We start from the raw sequence: 26416 nt of genomic DNA on the forward strand, positions 1-26416 counted from the left end.
GTTGGATGTCCTTGAAATTAAATTTCTATTTAAAAAGAGAAAACAAACTGCAGCAGCAAGTTGAACAAGCCTCAGGACATGTGACTGTTTCATTTTGTTTCCAATACAGATTGTCAACATTGTTTTCTAATTTCTCCTGCTCCTCTCCCTCCTCCTCTTCCTCCTCAGGAGCTGGGCCGAGCGTCCAGCGGCAGTTTCTGGCTGTGTCTGACCGGCATCCGGCTCTCTCGGGTCAAAGCCTCCACAGCGTCGCGTTGAGTTACGGCACTTTGCCCCGGGCTCCTCGGCGAGCGCCTCCTCCCTCCTCCTCCTCCTCCACCGCCTCCCTCCCCAGGCCCAGAGCGGGCTCCGGTCCCGCCCCCCCGCTGCCGGGTCCGCAGACTCACTACGCCACCCTCTGCCACCCTCGCCGTTCCGCCAACGCCGCCGCTAACGTCCACTACCGGCAGCCCTCGCTGCCAATCAACGTCAACGGGTCCGCCCGTTACGCGCCGCACCACCTCAGGGGGCCCGGGGAGGCCCCGCCCTCCGCCCAGCCGCTCCGCCTGGACGTGCCCCCAGAGACCGACTGGCGTCGCGACATCGACCGCAGGGCCGCCGGCTCCTCCCGGGACCCCCGCGCCGCCCGCCAACACCAGCCTCTCCAGCGGGTCGCCTCCCACCAGCCTCCGCGGCCCCGCAGGGACCCCCAGCTCTGCTCGCTCTGCCAGCAGCTTCCCGCCGAGCCGTCGCGCCCCTACTGTCAGTCCTGCGGCACGTACGTGGCTCGGTTCCGCCCGGTCAGCTGATTCAGGCCTCAGGTCCACGCCCCTCCCTGCCGACGCCACAGCAGAAGAGTCCTGTTCCACACGTCTTGTATCCATCAAGATGAAGATTCTTTTTATTTCATTTCAAATGTGCCAATGTTTCTTTAAATCCAATGCTGCTCATGGTCTGGTCACAACCTCGGTGGATATCTCACTTTGGAGTAAACCTCAGCATCATGTGGAGAAGCAAACCGGCTCACTTGCAGACATTTGAGACTTTTAAGAACTTTTTCACAACACTCTCTCGTATAGTTTCATCCGTTTCCCCTCCCGAGAAAGCAGCTACTTCACACCAGTTCAACTAATATCCTCCATGTTTTGTTCCTGGCCACGCCCACCACAAGGCCACGAAATGAATCGTGAATCACACGGACAGATCTCCCTTTTTTATATATATATATATATATATATATATATATATATATATGATCTATGAATGTCTGCTGGATTTTAAGCACATATTAGATTTCTAATCAAGACTAAGCACCGTGATGCAGACCAGGACCACGAGAAGGAAGGCCGGCCGAGGAGGACGAAGGACAAAACTGAAGGAAAAGCAGAGTGATGATGAAGACGTTGCTGCGAACCCACGGTCTGTTCAGACCGACGAGGGTTTGATCAAAATATGAGGAAAAACTCACATCAATACTCACTAAACGGATTAGAGTTATTCGTCTGGTTGTCAGATTGATAATATACACTTACGGCTTGTTTATTTAATTATGAGAGAAAAACAACAACGTTGAGATTTATAGTTCAAGAAATAATGGCTTAATTCATCTAAAACCATTTCGATAATTAATTAACCACTTTTAAGTTATTTTCCCAGTAAAAATACCAAAACGACTCATTCCAGGTTCTCAATTGAGAGTTTGCTGCTTTTTTTTTTTGGTCTCATACGATCATAAATTGGAATTTTTTTTTATTTTTAGCATTAACTACTTTTTAATTTGTATTAACTCATAACTAAATTGAGTGACTCTAAAATCTGCACAACACACTTAATTATCAGTTGTGCATTAGATTCAGTTCCTATTTTAAAGGTGCCAAAACATTTATTTTGAAAGGTTTGTGGGCATGTCGAAAAAAAAACTGATGACATTTCTTTACATTCATCAAGATTTTTATAAAACAGAAAACTGTAATAAATGCTTCAGAACTTTGATGAAGAGTTGAAAGTTTGTTGGTTTCAGTTGATGAAGAACTTCAACAAACACTTTCATTATTAATTTAATTATTCTCTCAATTAATCGGTTCATTGAGTCTGTAAAATGTCAGAAAACTATCACATAAACATCAGTGCATCTGGAACAAGACAACATTTGGACATTTTTCTGTTTTCTAAAAACGACCCAAAATATAATTATGAAGGGATTACCACATTACCGCCGCTTTATTTTTGTCGGATTGATGTCGTGAAATTGCAGATAATGAACAGTGTGGGATCATTCAGTTGGAGATGTGTCTGTTTCTGTGATATTCTGATGGTTCACGCAGCTGAACAGACGTCAGGTTTTTAAAAAAGGACACCGAGGAACTAAAGGAAGTTGAAAAGCTGCCGTTTGTGTCTCAGAATATAAATCTACTCTACTTATATTACTCTATTTATTTTTGTAGGCTTGTCAGACTGAGTTGTGCATAGATGAAACTATCCTACCTGAATATACTCTCCTACTATAGTCTAATTTTCTAAAGGTAGCTAGTCGCCTTGTTTGGGATGTGGAGCCTTATACTGTACACAAGGCTGTTAGTGATTAATAACTAAAGCTTTTATTTTGACAGCTAATATTTAGCATGACGTTTTATTATATAGCCTTGAGAGACTTTGGTGTACATTTATCGGCACAACAGAATATATGCAGATCTTTTCTTAGCGCAGCAACTGGACTGCAGTTAACTCTTCTTGACTCTTTAGTGCACTTCAGAAGTGACCGTAGATTTCTTTCCCGTGCTTGTCGCTGGTTTCTGTTGACGCGCTCCCGTTGTTCAGGGAGACGCTCCGCGTTGCGTTCATGGGCTTGTTTTTGTACTCCGATGACTTTTTAGATCGGTGTGATTTTTCGATTAATGGAGAAACACCTTCACACGCGTGTGCCGTTTGAATAACTTCTGCAGAGCTAATATGTCCTACTGCCAAGAACCCAGCCCGAGAAATACATAAAACTTTGGTCATTCTAATTTAAAAATGACGGAAAGAACTATGGAGCTAAATATTGATTGGTTATTTAGTCCTGATTTATTGATTCTGCATCAACGATCATCTGTTGTTGGACTGACAGGATCTCTAGTTTACAGAATAAAATGTTTAATTAGACTTCGGACCAATCCTGAGTTCATGATAATAGTCATAAAGTTATTTTTTCACCATGTCAAAGTTGATGGGCTGTTGTTGTTTTTTTTTTTTTGCTTTGCCAGATTTTATTTTGTTGGTTTTTTTGGTATATTTTTTATGCTTATTTTTCTACATTGTAGACTTAACAGAGATGAAACGATGATTAAAATGTTTAAAATGTAAAATGATGTCTGGGGGATTTTATTTCAGGAGGAAATCGTCATCTGTCACACCTGAAACACACGATTGTCTATGTTGTAAATGATTATCTGTCAGAACATTAATGTACAGTTCACTTGACCTTAATGAAGTCACATCAAAGCCTCTTGAAAAAGTCTTAATAAAGTATGACGTAAAAAAATATAAAATGCCATGCTGTGTATGGCCACAATGAGCATTGTATAGTAAAAATGTCTTAGTATATGTGGAAAAAGGTTTGTGTAGCTTTTTAAATCATACTGTGCTGAAAAAAAAGCAACATTTTTACATAATTTACTTTTTCATGAATTGTTTTGACAAACTATCCAACAACTATGGCATACTACACCACAACATGTTTTATCTTTCTTGACATACTATAAGACTTTTATGACTTAACTTGTTTGTGACTATCAACAAACACTAAAAATAACTTATAGAACAAATTAAAATGCTCTAGTGCGAGATTTGTTTTTTATTAGGTCCTCTATGCTATGACATTTTTTATGACGCACTATAGGATATTTGTTTTGCCTACTATACTTTTACATATTTTGTCAAACTTAACTATGACTTTTTTTTGTCATACCATGACTTTTTATTTCAATATTTATGACACACCTTTTGAAGGCATACCATAACATTTTTAAACATTTTTACTGCTGACTTTTCCATTTTTGTGTTTTCTTACTACATACAATACGGTGTCATTGTTGACTTTATGACATCGTACAGTGTGTATCATATTTTTACTAAACAACTATACAGAAAAGGTATCTTAAGTTTTTTTTATTTTTTTTTATCAGCTACAGATCAGGGATGCTCAAGTTAAATGTAGTGTCTCTAAGCATTGTCATCTCATGTTTTTCTCTTCATGTATCATAGATAATAGATCAAGTTCTGTAGATAAAACATTTTTATTAAGTTACACACAGTTTAGATTAGACTGTTCCATCATCTGACTTTTCTAAAAACACATTCATGACTGTTAACAGCAACAAGCGACTCAGCTGTTCCTTTATTTAAATATATGTATATATATATATATATATCGTATTCTGCTTTGTGCTTCCTTACTATATCGGTACTTTACAAACATTACACATACAGGTGACTTTAGATACAAACATGTCTTTATGTCAAATAAAAAAATCCCTTAAAAAGACACAGGTGATGTGATGACGGAGAGAAACTGTCAGCAGAAGCTGATCTGTGGTCAGGTTGTGTTTCTGAAGATGAAGATGAGCCGATGAAGATGAATCAGGACTTCAGGTTGACGTGACGCTGCAGGGTCGAGTGTGACGGCAAGCGGACGCCAACCAGATAAATGAAACACTTCTGACTTCTGTTATCCTCAACCGTCTGACGCACATTAAGCAGCGGCATTGTTTTGGAGCTTGAGTCGCGATGTGGTTAGCCTAGCTTAGCATAAACACTGAAAGCAGGGGGAAACAACTACCTGAAAATCTAAGGATGATATGTTGTTGTTTTTTTTATCTTGTTTTGTGCAACACAACCAAAAACTGTCTTGTCTCGTTTTCTGACTCGTTGTGGTCGTTTTGAGTCCGTTAGTAGTAATTTTGAGTCTCTTTGTCGTCATTTTATGTCTTTGTAGTCAATTTGAATCTCTTTGAAGTCATTTTGAATCTTTTTAAAGTCATTTGGAGTCTCTTTGTAGTCATTTTCAGTCTCTTTCTAGTAATTTTGAGTCTCTTTAAAGTCATTTTCAGTCTCTTTGTTGTCAATTTGAATCTCTTTGAAGTCACTTTCAATCTTTTTGTAGCCATATTGAAGTTCTTTGTTGTCAATTTGAATCTCTTTGTAGTCATTTTCAGTCTTTGTGGTTATTTTGACTCACTTTGTCAAATAATTGCATGTAAAAAAAAAAACGCGTAAAAAGCAGTTTGTCGTTTTGTGCTGGAACAATTTCTCGTACAATTTGTGTTTTGTTTTTTTTACATTACAAACATTTTACGTTTGGGTCCTCATTTAACAAACAAAATCTAACATGTTTTAATCCGGTTCAGAGGTGCTGAGGTCTTTTCAAACTTTAGGACACAGCCAGGCTGTTTTCTACCTGCTTTTAGTCTCCATGCTGAGCTGAGCTGGCAATTGGCGCGAGTTGGAAGACACAAACAAGGAAACTGAAAACTAGCATTTATATCTCAGATCATCTCTTTCAGACCTTTTCTAGTTTGATACGTTGCAGGTAAGGCTATCAATGTTAGCCCGCAGACAGAGTATGAGAACTGAGTGGTGGTTTAAGAGTTGAGGGGGCTTTGGAATAAACTGGAATAAGTCTGAATAAGTCTGAACTCCCAGAGTCTCTGATCAGTGTCTTTCCTCCAGCCGTCAGTCGGTCCGGTGCAGCAGCAGCACGGTGAACACATTGTCCTCCGACTCCGTCCATGCGGCTCCCTTCAGTTCCAGCCTCACCTCTTCGCCCTCCCTCAGCGGCAGGAGGCCCACATGGGTGACCGGCCCGGCCGCCGCCGCCGCCTCCTCCTCCCGGCGGTGTAGGGACACCGGAGCGCCGCCCGCCGCCCTCCTCAGGACCACGCGGGCGGGGCCGGGCCTCAGGTCCAAGGTGAGGACGAACAGGTAGATCCCGTCCAGCGGAGCCGCGAAGGCGCCGGTGTCGGAGTAAAAGCGACCGCGGTTCAGTGACGCTTCGAACGAGACGACGCCGTTGGAGACGCTCAAAGGGGAAGCGGCCACGAGCAGCAGGGAGTCTCCCGATAGGCCGAGCGGGACGGGAGCGACACCTGGAGAGGAGAGGAGCGCCGGGAGTCTGTCAGAGGTTTCTCCTGATGAACCACGAGCAAAAACAACAAGATGACTCGTCCTGAAAGATTTGTTCTTCATTGAAAAGCTTATACCTCTGTGGTTTTTACTTTTTTTTAGTTTTTCGATTTTTTGATGACATACTATGACTATTTAATGCAACTTTTAATACATTTTCATGGCTTGCTATATTATTATAGTAGTAGTACGTTTTTGTAAAACGTCAGAAAATGTCAATTTCATAGCTTTTTTTCACATTTGTGTGACTTTATGACATTTATGTGGCACACGATACTATGACTTTTTAGAGACAGCATGACATTTTTGTTAATTAAGATGCGAAATTGTTATGACATATTTTAAGATCACTTAAAAATAAATTATGTAGTTTTTAGTTTTTATGACATACTATGACTTTTTAATGCAACTTTTAGTACATGTTCATGGCATGTTGTATTACAATAGTAGTATGTTTTGTAAAACGTCATAAAATGTCAATTTCAAAGCTTTTTGTTACATTTGTGTGACTTTTTATGACATTTATATGGCACATGCCTCTTTAAAGACAGCATGACATTTTTCTTAATTATGATGTGAAATCGTTATGACATATTTTACGATCACTTGAAAACAAAATTATGTACAAGAAAACACAAGTCTCCACTCACCGGATGTCTCCCTCCTGCTCCGATGGTGTTCTCCTCTTCCTCCTCCTCCTCCTCCTCTCTTCTTCTCCTTCTTTCCGTCTTTATTCTTCACCATCTGCCACAGCTTGTCGAGCTCCAGCGTGGCGTCCGACCCCGCCAGCACGTCGGCGTTACTGAAGACGTTCTTGAACACCCTCAGGTGTTCCTCCAGCCCCCTCTTCAGCCTCATCACCTCCACCTGCAGCTTGGCCTCCACGTCAGCGGGCGGAGGAGCCTCCCTCTCCTTTGAAGCGTTGCGGGACGTCTCCTCCAGCCGGAGCACCTTCAGCCTCAGTTCCTCCACGGTTTTCTCCAGATTCCACAGATCGCCGCCGTCCCCTCTGTGCGCCGGACGCCTCCCGTCGGGGTGGAGGAGCAGCTGGCGCTCGCGGGCCGGAACTCCATCGACGCTCCTCCTCGTGCCTCCAGGGAGCCAGTCGTCAAAGAGAAGATGGGAGGAGGAGGAGGAGGAGGAGGAGGAGGGCTGGTCAGCAGATGGCATCTCCTCTTTACCTCCTGGGCAGCAGAAACAGAAAGAAATGAGTCATTGTGTTAAAAAGAGACGGAGTCGGTGGTCTTAAGGTTTAAGGTGCTGACAGTGTATCACAGCACCCTTTTCTAATGCACTTCCTCCACTCTGCTGTATAGAAGAAAGGCAAAAATACTCCTTAAATACTGTCTCGTTGTAGTGCAGATTTGTGTAACTTGTATTTTAAATACTTCAGTGTTTCTATTTTAATAAAGCTTATGAACTTGCAGGTCGTATACAACATGAAAAAGACATAAAACATGAGGAAAGCTGACTGTGGGTCAGCGTGTGAAGGAGTTTCTCCCAGCCGCCACTAGAGGTCGCTACAAAGCTGTACTGGACTCAGACAAAACACAATACTCACATCATGTATATTACAATATGGTTGAGAAGAGACAGTTTATGTATTTAGTTTATTTATATGTGTCATGTATGTATATGCTTGTATCACGCTGTGGGTTTTGTCACCCATCATTTTTAGTGTAGTGTTAATGTAAATTCTTTAAGGATAGAAATGTCTTTTGAATATGTCAAAACACTTTCACACCTTCATGGAGCAACCTGAATAAATAAAGAAATAGAAAGAAAAATAAATTCTCAAACTAATAAAGTCTGATTTGTTAAGTGGCGTACAGTGGAAGTCCTCAAGTAAAGTACTTCTATATTGTACTTCAGTGAATGTACCACCAAAATAAACTCCTTGTAGGTTGTATAGTACACACTAAGGCTTCCTCCGGGTGTGTCCTACCTTTGTTGCCCAGCAGGAAGCTGATGTTTCGGCCGTGTGCTCTCAGTTGCTCCTGCAGGAGCCTCTGCTGCTCCTTCAGAGACGGGATGGAGTGGGCCTCCTGATCCTGGACGGGCCACTCCAGGAACTCCAGCACCTCCTCCCCCAGCAGCAGCTCCAGCACGTCGCTGTGCCGTATGGCGTCCGTCAGCAGGGACTTGAAGGAGGCCGACAGGTGGTGCATCTCCGCCAGCAGCTTCCCGTCCGCCTCCTTCAGGCCGGAGACCTCGGCCACGGCGAGCGTCACCGAGCCGCTCAGCCGGGCCAGGCTTTGATGCAGAGTCTTGGTCCGGTTGTGCTCTGAGGCCAGAGACGCCTTCACCTGCAGGATGACGGAGAGAAGAACACAGTTACATGATTGGTATTATGGTTGTTGGCCTTTACCAGTGGTTCTCAATTTTTTTTTTTTTTGTCACGCCCCACTTTGGAGGAAGCAAAATGTTCGGGCCCCAACAACATGGCAACAAAATGGTCCAACTTCTTGAGACTCCTCCATCTGTGCTTTTTAAATTAATAGATGAAAGAAAATTGAAAACCAGATTGCTCCATCTGACAAAAACTGATAACATGTGCAACCACTTTGTTAAAACAATGCAAATAAAGTTATATATGTGCAAAAAAAAATCATATTTGTCAAAAAAAGATGACCAAGGAAGCCGGTTGGGTCCCTGTTTTCTCCCCATAGTTTCATGTTGAAGTGCCCTTGAGCAAGCCACTGAAGCCCCAGAGCATCACAGCAGCACAAAGCTCCTTAATTGCTACGGATGATGGGTAAAATGCAGAGAATAATCACCCCCACTGTGGGATTAATAAAGGATTCTTAAAAAAGAAAAAGAAAATTTTTTTTTTTTTCAAGAATCTGCATTTCCCCCTGCGCCCCACCTGTAATACCTTGGCGTCCCACTAGAGGGTCACGCCCCACAGTTTAAGAACCACTGCTATAAACGATGAACTCAATATAAAGCTGATAGTAAATTTACTTCAGTAAAAAACCATCAAAATCTTGTATGTTTCATACCTGCAGGAGGTCGTGTTGGAGCGCCTCCACCGACGGCTCCCAGTATCCCGCTTCGCTCCACTGCCCCGCCACCCCGTCGCTCTCCTCGTCCAGGGCGAGCCTGTTCTCGTTGGCCAGCTCCGTCACGTTAGCCACGCCCCTCTCCAGTCCGGCGATGGCGGCCTTCAGCGCCTTGCAGTCGCAGTCCATGGTGGAGTTGTGCTTGTAGAAGGCTTCGTACAAATAGTCCACGTCCACGTCCAACTCGTGCAGCCGCTCGCCCTGCCGGCTGAGGTTCCCCGCCAGCTCGCCCACCCGCCTCAGCACCGCCACCCTCGCCGCCTCCACCTCCAGCCCCGTCTCCATGAACTGCACCTGACTGGTGCGGGCCGTCTGGTTGATGTGCTTCTCCAGCTTGTTGAAGTCTCGCCGCAGCTGCTGGACGTCCATCGAGGTCAGATCCATGTCCTCCATCAGGCCGTCCACCTGCACAGCAACACATCCATTGAACTCTTCTCATTTCTTTAGCTTGTCATGCGTTTGGTTGATTTCATTGTATCATAAATATCATATAAGCAAAAACCAACCAGATATGGTTGATATTTACTGCTGCGTTCAAGCACCTCTGTCTAGAGATAAATATGTTTTTGTGCCACTGAATGTTGGCTTCAGTCATATTGTGGCTGTCTAGAAGATGTTCATAAGATGATTTATAAGGACTCAAGCACAGCAAATGAGTATCTTGAGCACACAATGTATTATTTAATAATATAAATATAGGCATCTATCTAAGAAAATAGCTTTTCAGAACGTTCAACGCTATCATTGATCCCATGATCTTTTCTCTAGCACCACCCTGAGGACAAACTCGCCATCTTTAGATCCAGTGCTGCGGCATCGGGATGTTATTTGTTCAGTGAAACACTTTCTTGTGGTGACCATAATGCGCACTGCAGCCTGCTGGAGTGTGTCGATGGATCATGGCTGACAGCGACTGTGAACAGAAATATGGGGAACATAAATATATATATACCTTCACCGTGTTGTTGACCACCATGTTGTCCAGCCGCTCGATGGCCTCCCAGAGCGCCGCGGTGTGTGAGGCCTGCAGCGGGGGGCGGGGCGTATGCAGGGAGGGGGGAGGGGTCTGATCCTGCAGCTGAACTTGAACCTGATCTTCATCCTGATCCTGGTCCTGGTCCTGGTCCTGATCCTGGTCCAGCTTCAGTTCAGTTAGTGTAGTATTCATGGCCTGTAGACTGACCTGGGATCAGAGACAGCGGTTACATGGCTGTGATGGTGTGTAATCATCCTTTACACCTTCATGAGCATGAAAATACCAGATTGTTTCTTTCAAAATACAATTTTCTTTGAAATAATATTACATTGAGGTTTTCTTGTCCGCTAACCAGGGAAAGATAGAATAGAGGGTCCAGTGCTGCCCCTGTTGTCCACCGACCTGCAGCATCTTCTGGTGGCGCTTCAGCTTCATGTCGATGTCCATCTTGAAGCTGGTGAGGTTGTAGTGCAGCATTGCATGCTGGGAGTGCAGCCGGTTCTCCATGTCTGCCCTCTGGCGCTCCATATGACTCTGGACGTCCCTGACGTGCTGAAACACTTTGTCCAGTTTGGCCTCCAGGCGCTCCTCCGCCGCCTCGTCGACCTCGGGGCCGGCCGGGGGCCCCGACTGCATCTCGGCGTCCCGCTGGCCGCTCTTCAGCTCGGCCACGTCGCGGACCAGCTCCCCGACCTGCCGGCTCAGGTGCTCCAGTGAGCGGTTGAAGCCCTGCAGGACCGGCTGCAGCTGGGACATGACCAGGGCCATCACGTGGGGGACGGGGAGGCCGGTGGGGGGTTCTGGGTACGGGACGGCGTGAGAATCCACCTCATCCACTGGAGGAAAAAAAAAATACAAATTAGAGACCGCTCACCAAAAACTATCCACTGATCACTAAAAATCATCCTATGCTCAGATCCCCAGGCTCCAAAATGCTCTCATTCTTCGTTAACAAGCTAGTTAACAATTATATATTCTAATGAAACAAAGGCATTGAATCACAGCAATGCCACATTTGCAATATTTTAATATTTAGAGGAATCAATGATACAGGCAAGTGCCTGCATCATTTCAAGTGTTGATTGTAAAAAAAAAAAAAAAAAAATGTTACCGGACCAATAATGGTGTGTGTGTCGCCAGAATGATGCATACAGTTAGCATGGTAGCATGCTATTTTAGCATTAAACGTCTTGGTGTCGCAACATAGTGAAGATCACGTATATTGGGATTCATCCTCTGGGAACATTTGAACCAGACTTCAGCATTTTTAGAAAAGCTAAAGTAAAAAAAAAAATGCTTTTCTTGTAACCACCCACACTCACAAAAACCCAAAGCTAATCTTAACAAGGGAGAACACACACACACACACACACACACACGCACGCTGTCTGGTTATTCATGGCTCTCTGGGGACATGTATCTGGTTGGCTTCGCTCTAAAATGGAACCAGTTTTTCTTTCCAAACTGGAATATAAACACAGTAAACCCATCCGCCTGGAAACGGCTCCAGCGGGGAAACAAAAACACCTTAAAAAGAAAAAAACGACTCCGAGGCCTCCGAAAAAACACCGACGGTGTCACGCAGAAGAGCTGTCGGAGATTGGAGTCCGACGTGACACGAGAAGAGTTTCCAGCAAAGGTGGGGAGAGATGCTCGGAGATGAGATGACTTTTCACCGTTTGTTTCTGTTGGTTCAGAGGAGGCCGGCCGAGCGAGAGCCAGAACACACACTGACCGCGGGACGCTGCCGGCCCTCCAGCTGGACCTCATTCATCGGAGGGCCCCCGAGCCGCCTCGGGGGCCCTCCGTGGATCCATTTGATCCTGAGTTGTTGTTGTTATTTCTGGAGTTTGAAACAAACCCAACTGTGCTTACATTTCCTGCTATTTATCTGTATCCTGATGTTTGAATCTAAGAGCCGCATTAATCTCCTCCCAGTGGATTAGCCGCCAGATTTCTATCACATCTACTGTTCCTTGCAAAGCGAGAAGCGGGCCTTCAGCTTGCTGGTATTAATATTCAGGTATCTTTGTTTTCACAACCACCAGCGGACAATAATTGTGACCAAAGTGAATAAAAAAGTTATGTCACGTTATAAAAAACATGTTAAAATAGTTGCCTTTTGTCTCAATAGACGTGTTCCAACATCAGGGGACAGAAAACATAATGTTTCATGTATATATATATATATATATATATATATATATATATATATATATATATATATATATATATGGATAAAAACATTGAGAATCCAATTAAAACTGTTTAAAGGCGGTGGTGGAATGTGATAAAGTACATTTACTCATGTATTGTTCTTGAGTATATACGTTTGATATTCTTGAACTTAACTTGAATATTTCAATTGTATACTATTCCTATACATAATATATTGTATACAGTATATTATGGAGCGAATACACCCGAGTGGAGGACACAAAGATGTCCCCTTCTTGCTCTCCCAGACGTCCTACTGCTCACAAAAGATCCTAAAACAGCCTCCAACAAGCTTTCACCAAAAAAGGGAGATGCCGCACGTCCTTCACAAGCGATACCGATATAGCTTCAGCATCACGCTTGCATCATAACACGAGCCACCGTGAGACGTCTTCCTTAAGGCCGTGACACTGGGGCCAATCTAATCCTCCTAAAATAAGATGAAGTCAGACCAGTGGGCTCCAGCACACATGCAACTTCTGCTGACAGAGTGTGATGCAGGCAGTCCCAGCAGATGGCCGCCCACCCAGAGGCACCGTTTCTGCCCTTTGAAGGGGAGCTTTTTGCTTGCCGCTGTCGCTCATCGGCAAATGTTGGATATTTATGAATGTATGTAAATAAAGCGTCTCGACACGCCATATATATTATACCGACAAAAGCTCGGAAAAGTATGTATATTTAGAGTTATTTTAGAGGCTGTAGGAGGACTCGCTCGATCTTTTTGGTTTAACCGAATGTCAGATTTTTGTTTTTGTTTTTCGGCAAATATTACATACAAAGCATTTTGGGTCAAAAGTGAGCAAAAAAAAGGGGAAAAAGCGGTCTATATATATATATATATATATATATATACATATATATATATATATATATATATATATATACATATACACATATATATATATATATATATATATATATATATATATATATATATATATATATATATATATATATATATATATATATATATATATATATAAAATGTAATGATCCTTCCTTCCTGCTGCTGTCAGGCTGCATAACCAACTGAGCTCACAGTAAAACATTAAATAACACTTCAATCACTTTGGTCACTTTAATTACTTTTAACTGGTGCAATATAAATATATTTTAAACACTGTATTACTTATTTATTCCGTCTGTATATACAATATTGCTGTTGTGGATTATTTTTTCTTCTTTACTGTTTTTATTACTGTCTTACTGTCTATTTGAAATGACTTGTTTTTAACTTTGCTACGTGTCTCTGGTGTGCACCGCTGCTGTAATCCTGCAATCTCCCCACTGCGGGACTAATAAAGGATTATCTTGTTTTATCTTATTTGACTGACAAAAGAAGAAACTATAACGTGACAAATTAGTGATTGTCAAATTAGGAATTTATTATTAAAAGTGAGGATATTTAAGTTCTGCAAAGGGCTGTTTGACTTCAGGTTTAGGTTCAGTTTCGGGCGGGGGGGCATGGGGGGGGGGGGGTCAGGAATGCATATCATGGCAATGAGGGTCCCCACATGTATAGAAATACAAACACCAGTGTGTGTTTGCCTTGGGTCACTGCTGTCGCTGTCCTCTGGAGACACAGTCCAGACACAACCTCCTCAAACACACACACACACACACACACACACACACACACGCTATCGTCACAACCTGTTTTCATTACAACAGACCCAACTCAACCACATGCAGAAGGGTCCTGAGAGGTCAAAGGTCACAGTACAGTGAGGCCACGCTGCGACAGGAAGTTCCAGGTCACCTCCAGCTTGGAGTGGAGGGCGACGGGGGAGGGGAGGAGGCGGGTTTGGAGGTTGAAAAGCAACACGCCCAGGTCAGCTGGCAGCGTTTCTATCTAATGATTGTGTGATTTATGGACCCGGAGACGAGTCGACTTCCCGTCCCGACCAAAACAAACCGTGGTTCTGTTTTCTCCTTCTGACGTTTTTGTTGTAAATGTCACAATTAAAAAGGTAAGGCGATACTTTAATGAGGCATGTGGGGAAACGGAGACGACACAGCCGCTGACTGAGCACGAGAAAACTGAAGAGAGTGGAAACATGGAAACCTCTGTGTTCATCAGCTGGTGCGTTGGCCTCATGTTTAAAATAGACCTCTGCTTTTATAACAATCTGTTGAAAATCATGCGGCTCATTGTCTCGCAGCAAAATGTTTGTGTTGAGTCAAATCTCAACACACATATTTTTAGACTCCAAAATTACAGTCCCAAAACATATTATTATGTCTGATATCCAAGTGAATAAACATCCAAGAATCTGCTTGGAAATCAAAGTTTTTTTCTTCTTAGAATTGCAGAACTTGCGTGAGAATCATAATGTTTTTAGGCTTTCTTCAGGATTAAAGTAATCCGGTGATAGTTGTCAGTACATCCGAGGGTGCATCGTAAATATGAGCTGCTAACAGGTAGTTCGGCATACTTAATAATAAGCTTTATATTGCAACACACACATTGAAGTACATTATTATCCTACAATAATCATAAGTGGAGGGTTTTCCGAACAGTCCTGCCAGGAAGGAAGGATATAAATCTAAAAAAACTGACGTAGGATTTGATGGCGCTGCAGAATGTTCCTTTAAGGATGATGTCATGCTTGCCAGTGCGAGGTCAAAGGTCGGAGATAACTGAACACTGTTGGAACCTGAGAGCGAGGCCCATCCCCAAACAAGCTCCACACAGGACGGAGCAAGTGTGTGCGTGTGTGTGTGTGTGTGTGTGTGTGTGCGTGTGTGTGTGTGTGTGTGTGTGTGTGTGACGTAATGCACATGCTGGTCTGGTGACACAGGAGGTGTAATATAGTGTCATCTTTTTAGTCCACACGCACACAATGTATGGGAGACAGAAGAAAGGGAGGATTTCCTGTGGAGGAAGTGTGTGCATGTGTGTCTTTATGTGTATTGTGTGTGTGTGTGTGTGTGTGTGTGTGTGTGTGTGTGTGTGTGTGTGTGTGTGTGTGTGTGTGTGTGTGTGTGGTTACCGGAAGTGTCATTTGCAGAGGAATGAAGCTCAGCGTTTTAAATCACTCATAGGATATGAATGAGACATGAGGATTATCACACACACACACACACACACACACACACACACACACACACACACACACACACACACACACACACACATACACCTTAATAATCATAGTCGTTGGATCATCTGACAGCCATCATATTTTCATACGATCCAAAATATTCCCTTTTAACGTCGTGTTCCTCGGACTGATCACCAAAAATCAACAGCGAGAACTTTTCTCCTCCAGCAGACATTCTGATTGGTCAAAGCGGGCAAAGTGTCACGTAAAACATGCTACAGGTCACAGTTTTAGAGTCACATTCCATCAAAACTCACCAGGAAGATGGTGTTTCTGCTCCCCGTGGTGCTGATGGTGCTGGTGGGGCAGGACGGGCTGGACTCGTGGATGTGGGTGGTGGGGCTGATGGGGGAGGGGCTGGTGGGGCTGATGGGGCTGATGGGGCTGAGGTAGGATGGGCTGGTGGGGGAGGGGCTGGTGGGGCTGATGGGGCTGGGGTAGGATGGGCTGGTGGGTGTGATGGTCGTACATGTCCTTGGTGTGATGAGGAGTGGGACGGGGCTTGGGGTTGTGGTGGTGGTCCAGGTCTGGGTCTTGGTCTGGGTTTGGGTCAAGAGCCGGGTCTGTGGCGTTGTGCTGGTTGTCCTGGTAGCCGGCGTCATACGGCGTCTGATGGTCGTTCTGTTCGCTGTTCGGGTCGGCGCGCTGCTGCTGCAAACCTGAAACACACGCAGGTGGATGGATACGTCAAGAAAGGAACCTTCTCCTTCTACTCCACTACATCTCAAAAGGGAAATATTGTACGGGTTCACTACATTTATCTGACAGTTTCAGTTACTTTACGAATTAGAAACAGTAAATATTGACACATAAATGTGGTCTGGCGGTGATAAAACCTGCCGCTCAATAACAATTGAATCAATAAGGACGTTTTCTATGTTTGCCATCGGGCTGCGCGGTGGTGTAGCGGCTAGCACTGCCACCTCGCAGCCGGAGGGTTCGACCCCCGATCCCCACAATCTGTGAGGAGTTTGCACGTTTTCATGCTTCCTCCTCACATTCTGAGGTTAATTAGAAATGGACGCCCGTTGGCGTGAATAGTTATCTGTCTCTTTTTGTGCCCTGCGATAACCCGGCCTGGCCCAACGTCAGCTGGGATCGGCTCCAGCACCGCCGTGACCCAGATTAGGATAAGCGTCTGGGTGATGGAGTGGAATGGTGAATATCACAACATGAATACAAGTAAACACAATTATAAACAAGTTATCATGAAAATATAATGAACACTGGAGTGTTCCTGTGTTTCCCACAGGATTAATTTAATTAGATGATACATTTAGTATTTATAGCAGCTTACTTCTTGGAATCCTTTTGTATTCATTATTCATGTTTTTTTTTTGATAACAGTAAAGCGAAATTAACAGAGAGCGTGAGATCGACAGGAAGTCAGACAGACGTCGAGAGAGTGAGACACAGAGGTGGCTGATGGGAAACAGGCTGATGTGTTTGGGGATTTCTGAGTTCATTGTTCAAACGTTCAGTGAGAGCGACAGCAGGAACTCGGAGCTGCATAGGAGTGACCTGCAGTCCGCGTGGAGGGCAGAAATACCCACGCTGCCTCTGCAACACTGGAGATGAAACAAACAGAGGAGGAAGTCCTGCAGAGTCATCAACTATGTTTCAGCTGAGACCAAAACCTTCTTTTAGTTTTTCAACTTCAGACACAAATTCGTTTTTATTTCTTATCGTCAATTTTAGTTTTTTTTACAGCCACAAAAACCCATTTGGACTTTTCAAATGTTTTAACTGCAAACTTCAGCAGTATGTTTCTGTACTCTCTCGGCGTGCATGTGGGTGGACACAATAACAGAAACACATCCATTGTGTGAACGGGTTGTAAAGTTGATTGTGATGACTCACCTCCGAGGTGTTTGTATTTTAAGGTGTTCCTGTTATTGTGTCCAGTCTGTTTCTGCCGGGCCGCCGGTCTGTTGATGATTTAATTACGTTGACTTCAGCTCGCAGGAAGTCGGTTGAATCGGAGGCGTGGTGGGAGCGGACTGTACCATTGGAGGTGTGTGTGTGTGTGTGTGACCGCCTCTTTGTTTGTCTTTCTTTGTTAAATCAAGCCTCCAAAGGCCAAAGGTCTATTTTAGTCTGAATTCTTTCCGAAAGCATACTGTTTTGATTCTCAGAGTCCTCGGTGCTACGAATAGTGCAAATATCTCATGTTATGTACACTGGTAATGTTATTTGGTTCATGGACGACAAAACGCTGCACAATAGTTCAACCAGACTGACAAAGGAAACGACAGAAACAGACAAAGATCTCTTGGAGCAACAGCTCAAGAAGAAAAGAAGAAATCACCAGTCGGAGGTTCATGAAACTTTTAGTTTAGCATCAAAATGTGTGTGTGTGCTGGTAGTTCGGTTAGCTGTTAGCGTTAGCTGTTAGCACTATCCTCAAACAAGCCTTTGTATGATATCTTGAGATCTGGTGATAATTTTGGGCGTTTTCCGACAAAAAGCCGGCAACGCGTGTGAATTTCCTCTCGTTACTCGCAACACACGGTCTTTTCAATAATAAACCTCCATTTCCAATCCAAAAGCACGAAAGGCCGTTAAATATAGCGGCCACATATAGCGGCCATCTGACGATCGAAAGGTCAACGTACACAAGCGCTGTTCGTCATCCGCTCCGCCGCAACATCCGACACGTCCTTCAGCGGGTTCATGAGCACCGAGCGGTCATCTGACTCCCACCCCGCTGGGCTGAGCTGAAGTTAAAACAAACAAACCTCCTGTCCGCTCTCGCTTCCTTTACTTCACCAGGTCACGCAGTGACATTCATCCACTGTCAAGCAGCGGTGACCTCTGACCTCTCTGTCGTGTACAGTGTTTAACAGTATTGGGGCACTCTCACACTCTTTTACTGTGTGTGTGTGTGTGTGTGTGTGTGTGTGTGTGTGTGTGTGTGTGTGTGTGTGTGTGTGTGTGTGTGTGAGTCACTGTGTGTTACAGGCTGAGGATGGAAGGAGTGGGTGGAGGGGGGAAAGCATAACTCTACTGTTTCACAGCTTCCTCACTTTGTTAAAGAAGCAGGAATGAGTCAGACCGCTCTGACACTGTTAACTAAGTGTGTGTGTGTGTGTGTGTGTGTGTGTCTGTGTGTGTGTGTGTGTGTGTGTGTGTGTTTGTGTGCGTGGAAGGTGAGCGGTGTCATCGTACCTCGAGCGAGGAGCTCCGTTCTCACGTTTTCAGATCCTTCAATCAGAGCTGAGCTCCCAGAATCCAGCTGTGCATCTGCCAGAGTCCAACACAACACGCTTTAAACACACTGGAAACGCACACATGTTTATGTATATATATGTATACACATACATATATGAAGGAAAGACTTTTGTATTTTCATTCGTGCTCAATGCAAACAAAAGGCTGAGAATAGAAGAGAGGACGTCCTTCTTTAGATAACTGTTAAACACTGCTGTTTCCCACACTAAAACACTCACACAAACACATCCAAAAGCTGGACTGAATTATATTAAAGCGATACCAAAGTTTAGCTGTTTTTTTGTAATAGACTCCTGCAGAGAAAATTAGAACAGGGAGAACGAGAGGTCTCTGAAACCAGACTTTGGATCTTTTCCCACACAAGTATCTGTATTTATGGCATGAAAGCTGATTCCTGGACGTTCACCACTGTAACAGAGTATTCCTACTACACCGTGGTATTCCTGCTTTTGCTGAGGTGCCGGATCTGATCTGAGAGCTTCTTCCTTCACAGGTAACAGCGACGCGACGCTCGCGCTGACCCACCTGCGTCCTCACAGTTGTGTCCTCCGTGTCCGGGACAGCAGCGCCACAGCAGAGCGGTGGTGATCTGCTGCTTCTGCCTGTAGACCGGCCGGGTGGACAGCTTATACCTACACACCCACACACACACACACACACACACACACATAGAGAGAGACAAGTATGCTGAAGCCAAAACTCACATTTGAAACTGAAAAACACCTGAAATTGAATCAAATCTCAACACTGTAAGACAGAAAGCAGCTGGAACAAGAGGACAGAGATCTGATCTCAGATCTGCCGCTGCTGCCGGGGAAGAAATGAAAACCTCTGAAACTTTCCAGGACCTGGAATCTGTCTGCCAGTGTGGATGAATCATCTAAAGGGGCTTTCAACGGGGTTCCCCTAAGTGCAAATAGTTTGTATAAACTTTGCGTCGTGTCCATCTGATCCTTCAGCTGAAGTGGACACATGAAAAAAAAATGGCATTTTAAGTTTTTTAATGAAATGTTGTGACTGTGGATCAGGTTTCAGGAAACGTCTCGTTGGTCGTTGTATTAACTGTTCCTGTCAGTTTTAATGTCTTATTATCTTCTCCTGTGCATTAGCTTTGTTTATACGTCACCACATTACAACTTATGGATAATCGGCGATGGAAGAAATATTCAGTAAAAGTACCCACACAGGGAAAGTACTCACAACTATACTGTATATGAATCTCTGAGTAGTAGTGGAGTAGAAGTATAAAGTAGCATAACATGGAAATGCTCAAAGTACAATCACCTTGCATGTGGACTTAAGTAAATGCACTTGAGATAAACTACATATTAAGGGTGAAATGATCTGATCTGATGGTTATGTATCTGAACACATTCGTTCTGTTCAGTCCTCATTTCTAAATGAGGACTTATTCCTCTGCATAAAAAGGCTTCGGGTCTAATTCCTCAGTCCACTGGATTGTATTTATTCCTAAAAAACAGGATTTACTAAGAATCATTATCGTAATAATATGAATTTCAATGAAAGGAGAGACGTGTACAGCCGGCTGAGGAACAGGAACAAGTCTGCATCCTGTTGTTTTGTACGTTTGGCATCTTTGCTTAACGGTGATAAAATCACCTCACTGCTCATGTTGTGATTTCATGTTTTCATTTTATTTCACGAAGCAAAACATGAAGAATAATTTAACAGCCACTGACTGACTTATAGGACGCGTCCATTTAATATTCTCTGCCCTATTTCATGTCTTGAATTCTCATTTTTACTTTCTGTTTGTGCATTTTGCATTGATCCGGCCTGTAACTATAAACTCATCTGTTTGTTTAGTTGCACAGGATGTGAGGTCCACTTTGGGCTTTTGGCAATTATGATGGAATTTCTCAATATGTTCACTATTTTTACAAACCAATCAATCAATTAATGGCGACTAAATGCATTAATAATAATAATCTGATGATATAATGTATATTTGTATGTACAACAGTCATATGGGACAATTTTCTTCTACTTCTAATATACTTTAACAACATTTTATCGATTATAATTACCGAAGTAACATTTTCAATGCAGGACTTCAACTTGTAACAGAGTATATTTATGGTGTGGTAAAAGTACTTTTACTGAAGTGAAGCATCTGAATACTTCTTAGCTGCTGGCAAACACACACACACACACACACACACACTAAAATACTCTGATAATAACCGGGATACTACTGTGCCTGTACACAATACATACATTCATACATAGGACGACTCTCGTGACCCCCTTCAGGTCTTTTCCTCTACTACTTCCTCACTTCCCCACCGACACTGATTCTTGTGTACTCACATGATCAGCTGACAGTCGGGCGTCCCACTCGGACATGGACTCTGAGACTTGATGGTGTACTTCTCGGTTCCACACGCCACCGCCTTGGTCACCACACGCCGCTGCACGAACGCACACCAGTTCCTGCACAAGGAGTCAGAGTCAGGACGCTGACTCATCATTCGGAGGGAGAATTTGCTTGTTTGCACTTTGTTGTTGCCGCCTTCCTGTTTGGGGTCAGGGGGTCAAACATGGTGTCCTCTCCTCACAGACCACCAATATTTAAGTTGAGGAAATAATGTGCATGCTGTGCTAGCCAGGCTAGCTGTTTCCCCCTATTTCCTGACTTCATGCTAAGCTAACCCGTTGCTGGCTGTAGCCTCACATTTTAGCTCGATGCACTTTGAGGTCTGAACATGAACCTTAATGACAGGAGGTTACCCTTAAATTTAAATGTAATGAATTCAGACACACACACACACACACACACACACACACACACAAACACACACACACACACACACACACACACACGCAAACACACACGGTGTGGTTTCAATCAGAGTCAATGAGCAGCTGTGGTGAATGAAGCCGACTATCAACATGTGTGTGTGATGAGGTCATAGGGTTAGTGTGCGATAAGGTGTGTTTAGGGTCACCACAGACCACCCCTGTGTGTGTGTGTGTGTGTGTGCGTGTGTGTGTGTGTGTGTGCGTGCGTGTGTGTGTTGTGGTACAGAAACACACGGCATTAAGTCACAAAGAAGAACCCAGAGGGGTTTTTCCTTCATGGGTTCAGAACGTTCAACATAATCACAAAAGATAAATTCACCACTTAAAAACTCGTTAGATTATCTGGAAAAAACATTGCCACCAAACAAGAGAGCCCGTCAGCGTTGGCAAATCCTGGGGGCCCCTGTTGGAAAGTCACATGACTACTAAGAAACAAAGAGAAACGACTTTAAAGAGACGCAAAACGACTAAGAGATGCAAAATGACTACAAAGAGATACAAAAGAACTACAAAGTGATGCACCACACTTACAAAGAGACGCAAAAGGATTAAAAAAAGATATAAAACAACGACAAAGTGATGCAAAACAACTACAAAGTTGTTTTGCGTATAACTACAAAGAGATACGAAGAGATACCAAACGACTACAAAGTGATGCAAAACAACTACAAAGGGACGCAAAATGACTACAAAGAGATGCAAAACTAAGAAGAGACACAAAATGACTACAAAGAGACGTAAAACGACTTCAAAGAGAGGCGAAACGACTAATATGGGATGCCAAACAACTACAGCGATACCGAGCTACTACAAAGAGATACACAATTACTACAAAGAGATGCAAAATGACTAGGGATGCCAAACAACTGAGACCTCTGAACGACTACAGAGATGCAAATCAGCTACAAAGAGACACAAAACAATTACAAAGAGCTGCCAAATATAAAAAAGAGGGACACAAAATGTGCACAAAGAGACGAAAAGACAGGTTGTTACTCATATCTTGTTGCCTCGTAATCATCAAAACCACGGTTGTAGAACATTCAAAGATTTTATTATTTCATGTAAGAATATTTAAAGTTGTTTACTTGTCTTTTGTTTATTAGCAGGGCTTCTGTTTGTGTTGTTTTGTTCCTCACACAGCCTCCGTCTGATCTGCTGTGCGTGGTGGTGATGTGTGTTTACTGTGATGTTGTAATGTTAATGTCGAGCTGTTTGTCTCATCACTTCCTGTCTGCTTCTCTCTGGTTGACGGTGTCACCGTCAGCTCCACTTTCATGTTGCGCAATCACTCCTTTTTCTGGAAGTGACTCTTTATACAAACACACTCATTCGGTAAACAAACTCATTTTTCATTTATAGATCAACATCCCTCTGTTCTGTTCCTGTTGAACCAGCGTGTGTTGACATTTTTGTCTTTAGATTAGATATGAAACCATTAATGTTCCCAAAGAGCTTAGTTGTGCTCTCGTTTCTACACCCGGGACCTCCTCGTCTAACTGAGTGGGTTGACCACGCAGGGGTTTTTTTCATGGACAATGGGGACGCTCGACCTTTAGAAGTTTATTTGTTCTCCACATATTATCAGTACACTGCAGGATAAAGTCTCCCAATAATCTGTTTGCAGGTTGTTAAACCATAAAAGCTTTGTTTTTCCCCCCACTGACAAACAACAAGGTCTTAAAATGGGGGGGGGGGGGGAGCTTACTCAAGACAAAACAAAATAAATGATAGAAATACACAAACCCCTCAGCAGTGTCTCTGTGCAAAGACTTCATGTCCTGCTGGATGCTGAGAGCCGATGATGATATGTACTGTTACTTTAATTAAAGCTCATCATATTGTGTTTGGAAGTGATGAGGACACATTTATTCAAACTTTATGTAATCAGGTAGATTCACTGAGATCATTTTTTTACCAAGAGCGAAACATCAAATGCATCAAAGGACCTGCGTCCCTCCACCGCTGTGAATGACAACACGTGAAAACACACACAAGTGCATCACCCAGAATAACCTGAATATTGTACGTTCAATTTTGTTGTGGCCTGTCGCCTTTCGGGGGAAAGTGTTAGTTGAGTGTCCGATGTTCCTTTACCGAAGTTGCGAGCCGGGCAACACGTGACCTCAGTCCCCAGCTGTAGCATTGTGTCGGCTCAAAATGATATCTGAACCGTGTCAGATAGCTGGCGTTACTCAGGGATCTAATTGTAAATCCATTGTTTCGACATCGGAACAAAACCTTCTGACTCGGAAAAGCCTCATGTCACTTCCTGCGGAGAGCTATGACATCACCGAAGACACACACATGCCCCCCCTCCCTCCGCTGCCTGACAGGAAATTCCTCCATATCCCGAGCTGATATTACACACACAGACGCATACCAAAGAATACACACTTTGAAATACATACAAACATACGCCAATTAATGATTAACTAACTAGCAGAGACACTTCACACGTTGTCATTTAATACAGCACATATATTATAAAGCTTCTGCTGTTGCCTGGGTCCTCACCTTTGTTCTGTCTGATATATGGCAACTTATCCGGCACCATTGGGGGAAAACACATCCAGATCTTTTACTTCAGTAAAACTAGTGACACTTTGTTACTGCCGGGCCACGCCGTCCACCTGAGCGGAGCGTACGCATCGCTGAACCTCTTGCTTTGTTTTAGTGGCTGCATAATGTTGCCTGCAGGCCCGACTCAACTGCGACACATCGAGAGTCTCGCCTATTTTTTCCTTGTGTGACGGGTGTGGCTCACAGCAAAAATAGACCGAAAAGATCTGGCTCACGCAGGCGGTGAGGCTGCTCGAACCTGCTAACATGGGCGCCGGTGTGTGTGTGTGTGTGTGTGTGTGTGTGTGTGTGTGTGTGTGAAGGTTTGGTCTCATTTTGAACAGGAGCGTCTGCAAATGAATTCCATACCCTAAATGTTCTTATCCTCAAGACAAGATGGTTGAGGTGAGGAGCTGACCTCAAATGGTTGAGGTGAGAATGGGTCCTTTTTGTCAAAGTCAGTTTTATTTGTCAATTCTTCAATTTGTACAAACATACAGAAGGTTTGCAATTGTGTTTCTCTTCTGTCCGACATAAAGTGAATGTAATAAAGTGCAAAAACAGTTAAATTTTGTTTTTCAAATAGAACAAACAATACATACAAACAACATAAATTAGGCAACTATAAAAACTATATTAGACTATAAGTATGTGTCATCTTCTGTTTCTGCAACTTGTGGGTGACCATCGACACATAAGCGTGAGATTCAACTCTTCTTTGTTTGGGAGGAGAGAGGGGTGGACACACACACACACACACACACACACACACACACACACACACACACACACACACACACACACACACACACACAGACACACACACACACACGCCTGGTGGAGATCTGCACTTGACAGAGTGCCCTTTCCATAGCTGTCAGATTCATGTACTTCAGTAAAAAGTACAATATTTACATTTGCACTGTATCATCCATCCACCTTAACCTTTGACCTGTGACCAGTGTGCAGTATAGATACATATTAATACAGGGTATATCAGAAGGCCGTAGACAGACTGCTTTGTAGCCACAGGTGAGTCTGAAGACATCAACAGGAGTGGAAATGTAGAGATTTGAGGAGGCTGGACCAACATCAGAGAATAAATCTTTAATCTTAATCTTACATTTTTCGTGTCAGACTGAACTCACATCAACTGAAGCCTCTCTTTCTTGTTTCTTTTCTTCTTCACATGATGCAGCTTAAATCTCAGATATTATTATCTAACATATCTGTCCTCGTTTAGCCTGCGACTCCTTGTTTGTACAAGCACAAGTTTCACAATAAAATGTGTTTAGACATTTAAACTACTGGTGTTGAGTGAATGCCAAAATACCTGTAAATACTCAAATATCCAATCACATCAATAACTAGCTGCTGATTGTGACTCCAAATATCCAAATATTCAGCTGTGGACAGATTATGAGACGACAGAGTCCTTCTTCAAGAGCAAGCAGTGTTCGAATTACACCGTTTTTAAGAGGAGCCCTTTTTTTGGGCGGCTAGGGTACAATACACATGCGCGCGCACGCACACACACACACACACACACACACACACACACACACACACACACACACACACATTATAGAGCCCACCTTTTTATGCAAAGGGACTATCAATACATCAATACGTAGAAAAAATGGTCTGGTCCAAGAAATAAACAGAAACAACATTGTTTGTTATAGAAATATTGTTTGTCACACACAATTGTAACATCTTTTTAAATAGTATTTTTCATATTGTGATCTGATTGAGGGGAAAGCTGGCAATGGTGTATAAAAGGTCTGTTATGTCTTTCATGGACTCTCAACACCCTTTTTAATTGTTTTTAATTTAGTTTATTTGTATATATGTATATAGGTGGACGGCTGCAGCAGCAATTATTAGACACAAAATGATTAGAAATTGTGATGCACAAATAAACACGCACGTCGACAAAGCATGTAATTTATATATTTATATAGAAACAAAACAGTCGCACCACCAATTTAGCTATTTGAGAGCTGCCACTAAATTTCTCAAACAAGGTTTTTAGAGAAATTTAAGAAATTTAAACCTCGGGAGTTTGGAGCAGGATCCTCAGACTGAAGGTTGTGTCGCTGTGTCAAGTCTCTTTGCAGCTTCTATTGTCAATCGAACTTTTGCAATTAAAAGTACACTAAATTAACCAGATGGGACCTTTCCAACACAAACAGTCATCTAATTTAATTCCGTTGCCGTCACTCGTGTCTAACGAGGGTTCAGCCCCGTTATTTGGGGCTGAACCCTCAAAGTGTCACAGGAGTGCAGCTGCAACGTGTAAA

General features: G+C 43.3%; 2 protein-coding genes across 9 annotated transcripts in view; one reads left to right on the forward strand and one right to left on the reverse strand.

Annotated features, from left to right (window-relative positions):
- Positions 1-3323, forward strand: part of usp54a (ubiquitin specific peptidase 54a) — a 49238-nt gene extending 45915 nt beyond the window's left edge. For 5 of the 6 annotated variants that reach the window (XM_068567494.1, XM_068567492.1, XM_068567496.1 and 2 more), the window contains one exon: positions 169-3323. In XM_068567494.1, the coding sequence (XP_068423595.1) occupies positions 169-788 (620 nt within the window). In that variant the 3' untranslated portion in view covers positions 789-3323. The remainder of the gene's footprint in view (positions 1-168) is intronic. The other variant, XM_068567497.1, reaches the window with a different exon arrangement.
- A 931-nt stretch (positions 3324-4254) lies between these two features.
- Positions 4255-26416, reverse strand: part of mmrn2a (multimerin 2a) — a 28269-nt gene continuing 6107 nt past the window's right edge. The window contains exons 1-11 of one of the 3 annotated variants that reach the window (XM_068567155.1): positions 22640-22674; positions 21060-21182; positions 19254-19360; positions 18666-18740; positions 15755-16156; positions 10579-11012; positions 10153-10383; positions 9141-9605; positions 8084-8444; positions 6789-7322; positions 4255-6143 (exon numbers count right to left, since the gene is read on the reverse strand). In XM_068567155.1, coding sequence (XP_068423256.1) covers positions 5689-6143; positions 6789-7322; positions 8084-8444; positions 9141-9605; positions 10153-10383; positions 10579-11012; positions 15755-16156; positions 18666-18740; positions 19254-19360; positions 21060-21061 — 3066 coding nt within the window. In that variant the 5' untranslated portion in view covers positions 21062-21182; positions 22640-22674 and the 3' untranslated portion in view covers positions 4255-5688. Of the gene's footprint in view, positions 6144-6788; positions 7323-8083; positions 8445-9140; positions 9606-10152; positions 10384-10578; positions 11013-15754; positions 16157-18665; positions 18741-19253; positions 19361-21059; positions 21183-22639; positions 22675-26416 lie in introns of those variants that run through there. The other 2 variants (XM_068567154.1, XM_068567153.1) reach the window with 2 other exon arrangements.

The sequence above is a fragment of the Clinocottus analis genome, unplaced genomic scaffold (genome assembly GCF_023055335.1).
Source record: "Clinocottus analis isolate CAN_PGR_092001 unplaced genomic scaffold, fCliAna1.0.p SCAF_8, whole genome shotgun sequence".
Classification (NCBI taxonomy): Eukaryota; Metazoa; Chordata; class Actinopteri; order Perciformes; family Cottidae; genus Clinocottus; species Clinocottus analis.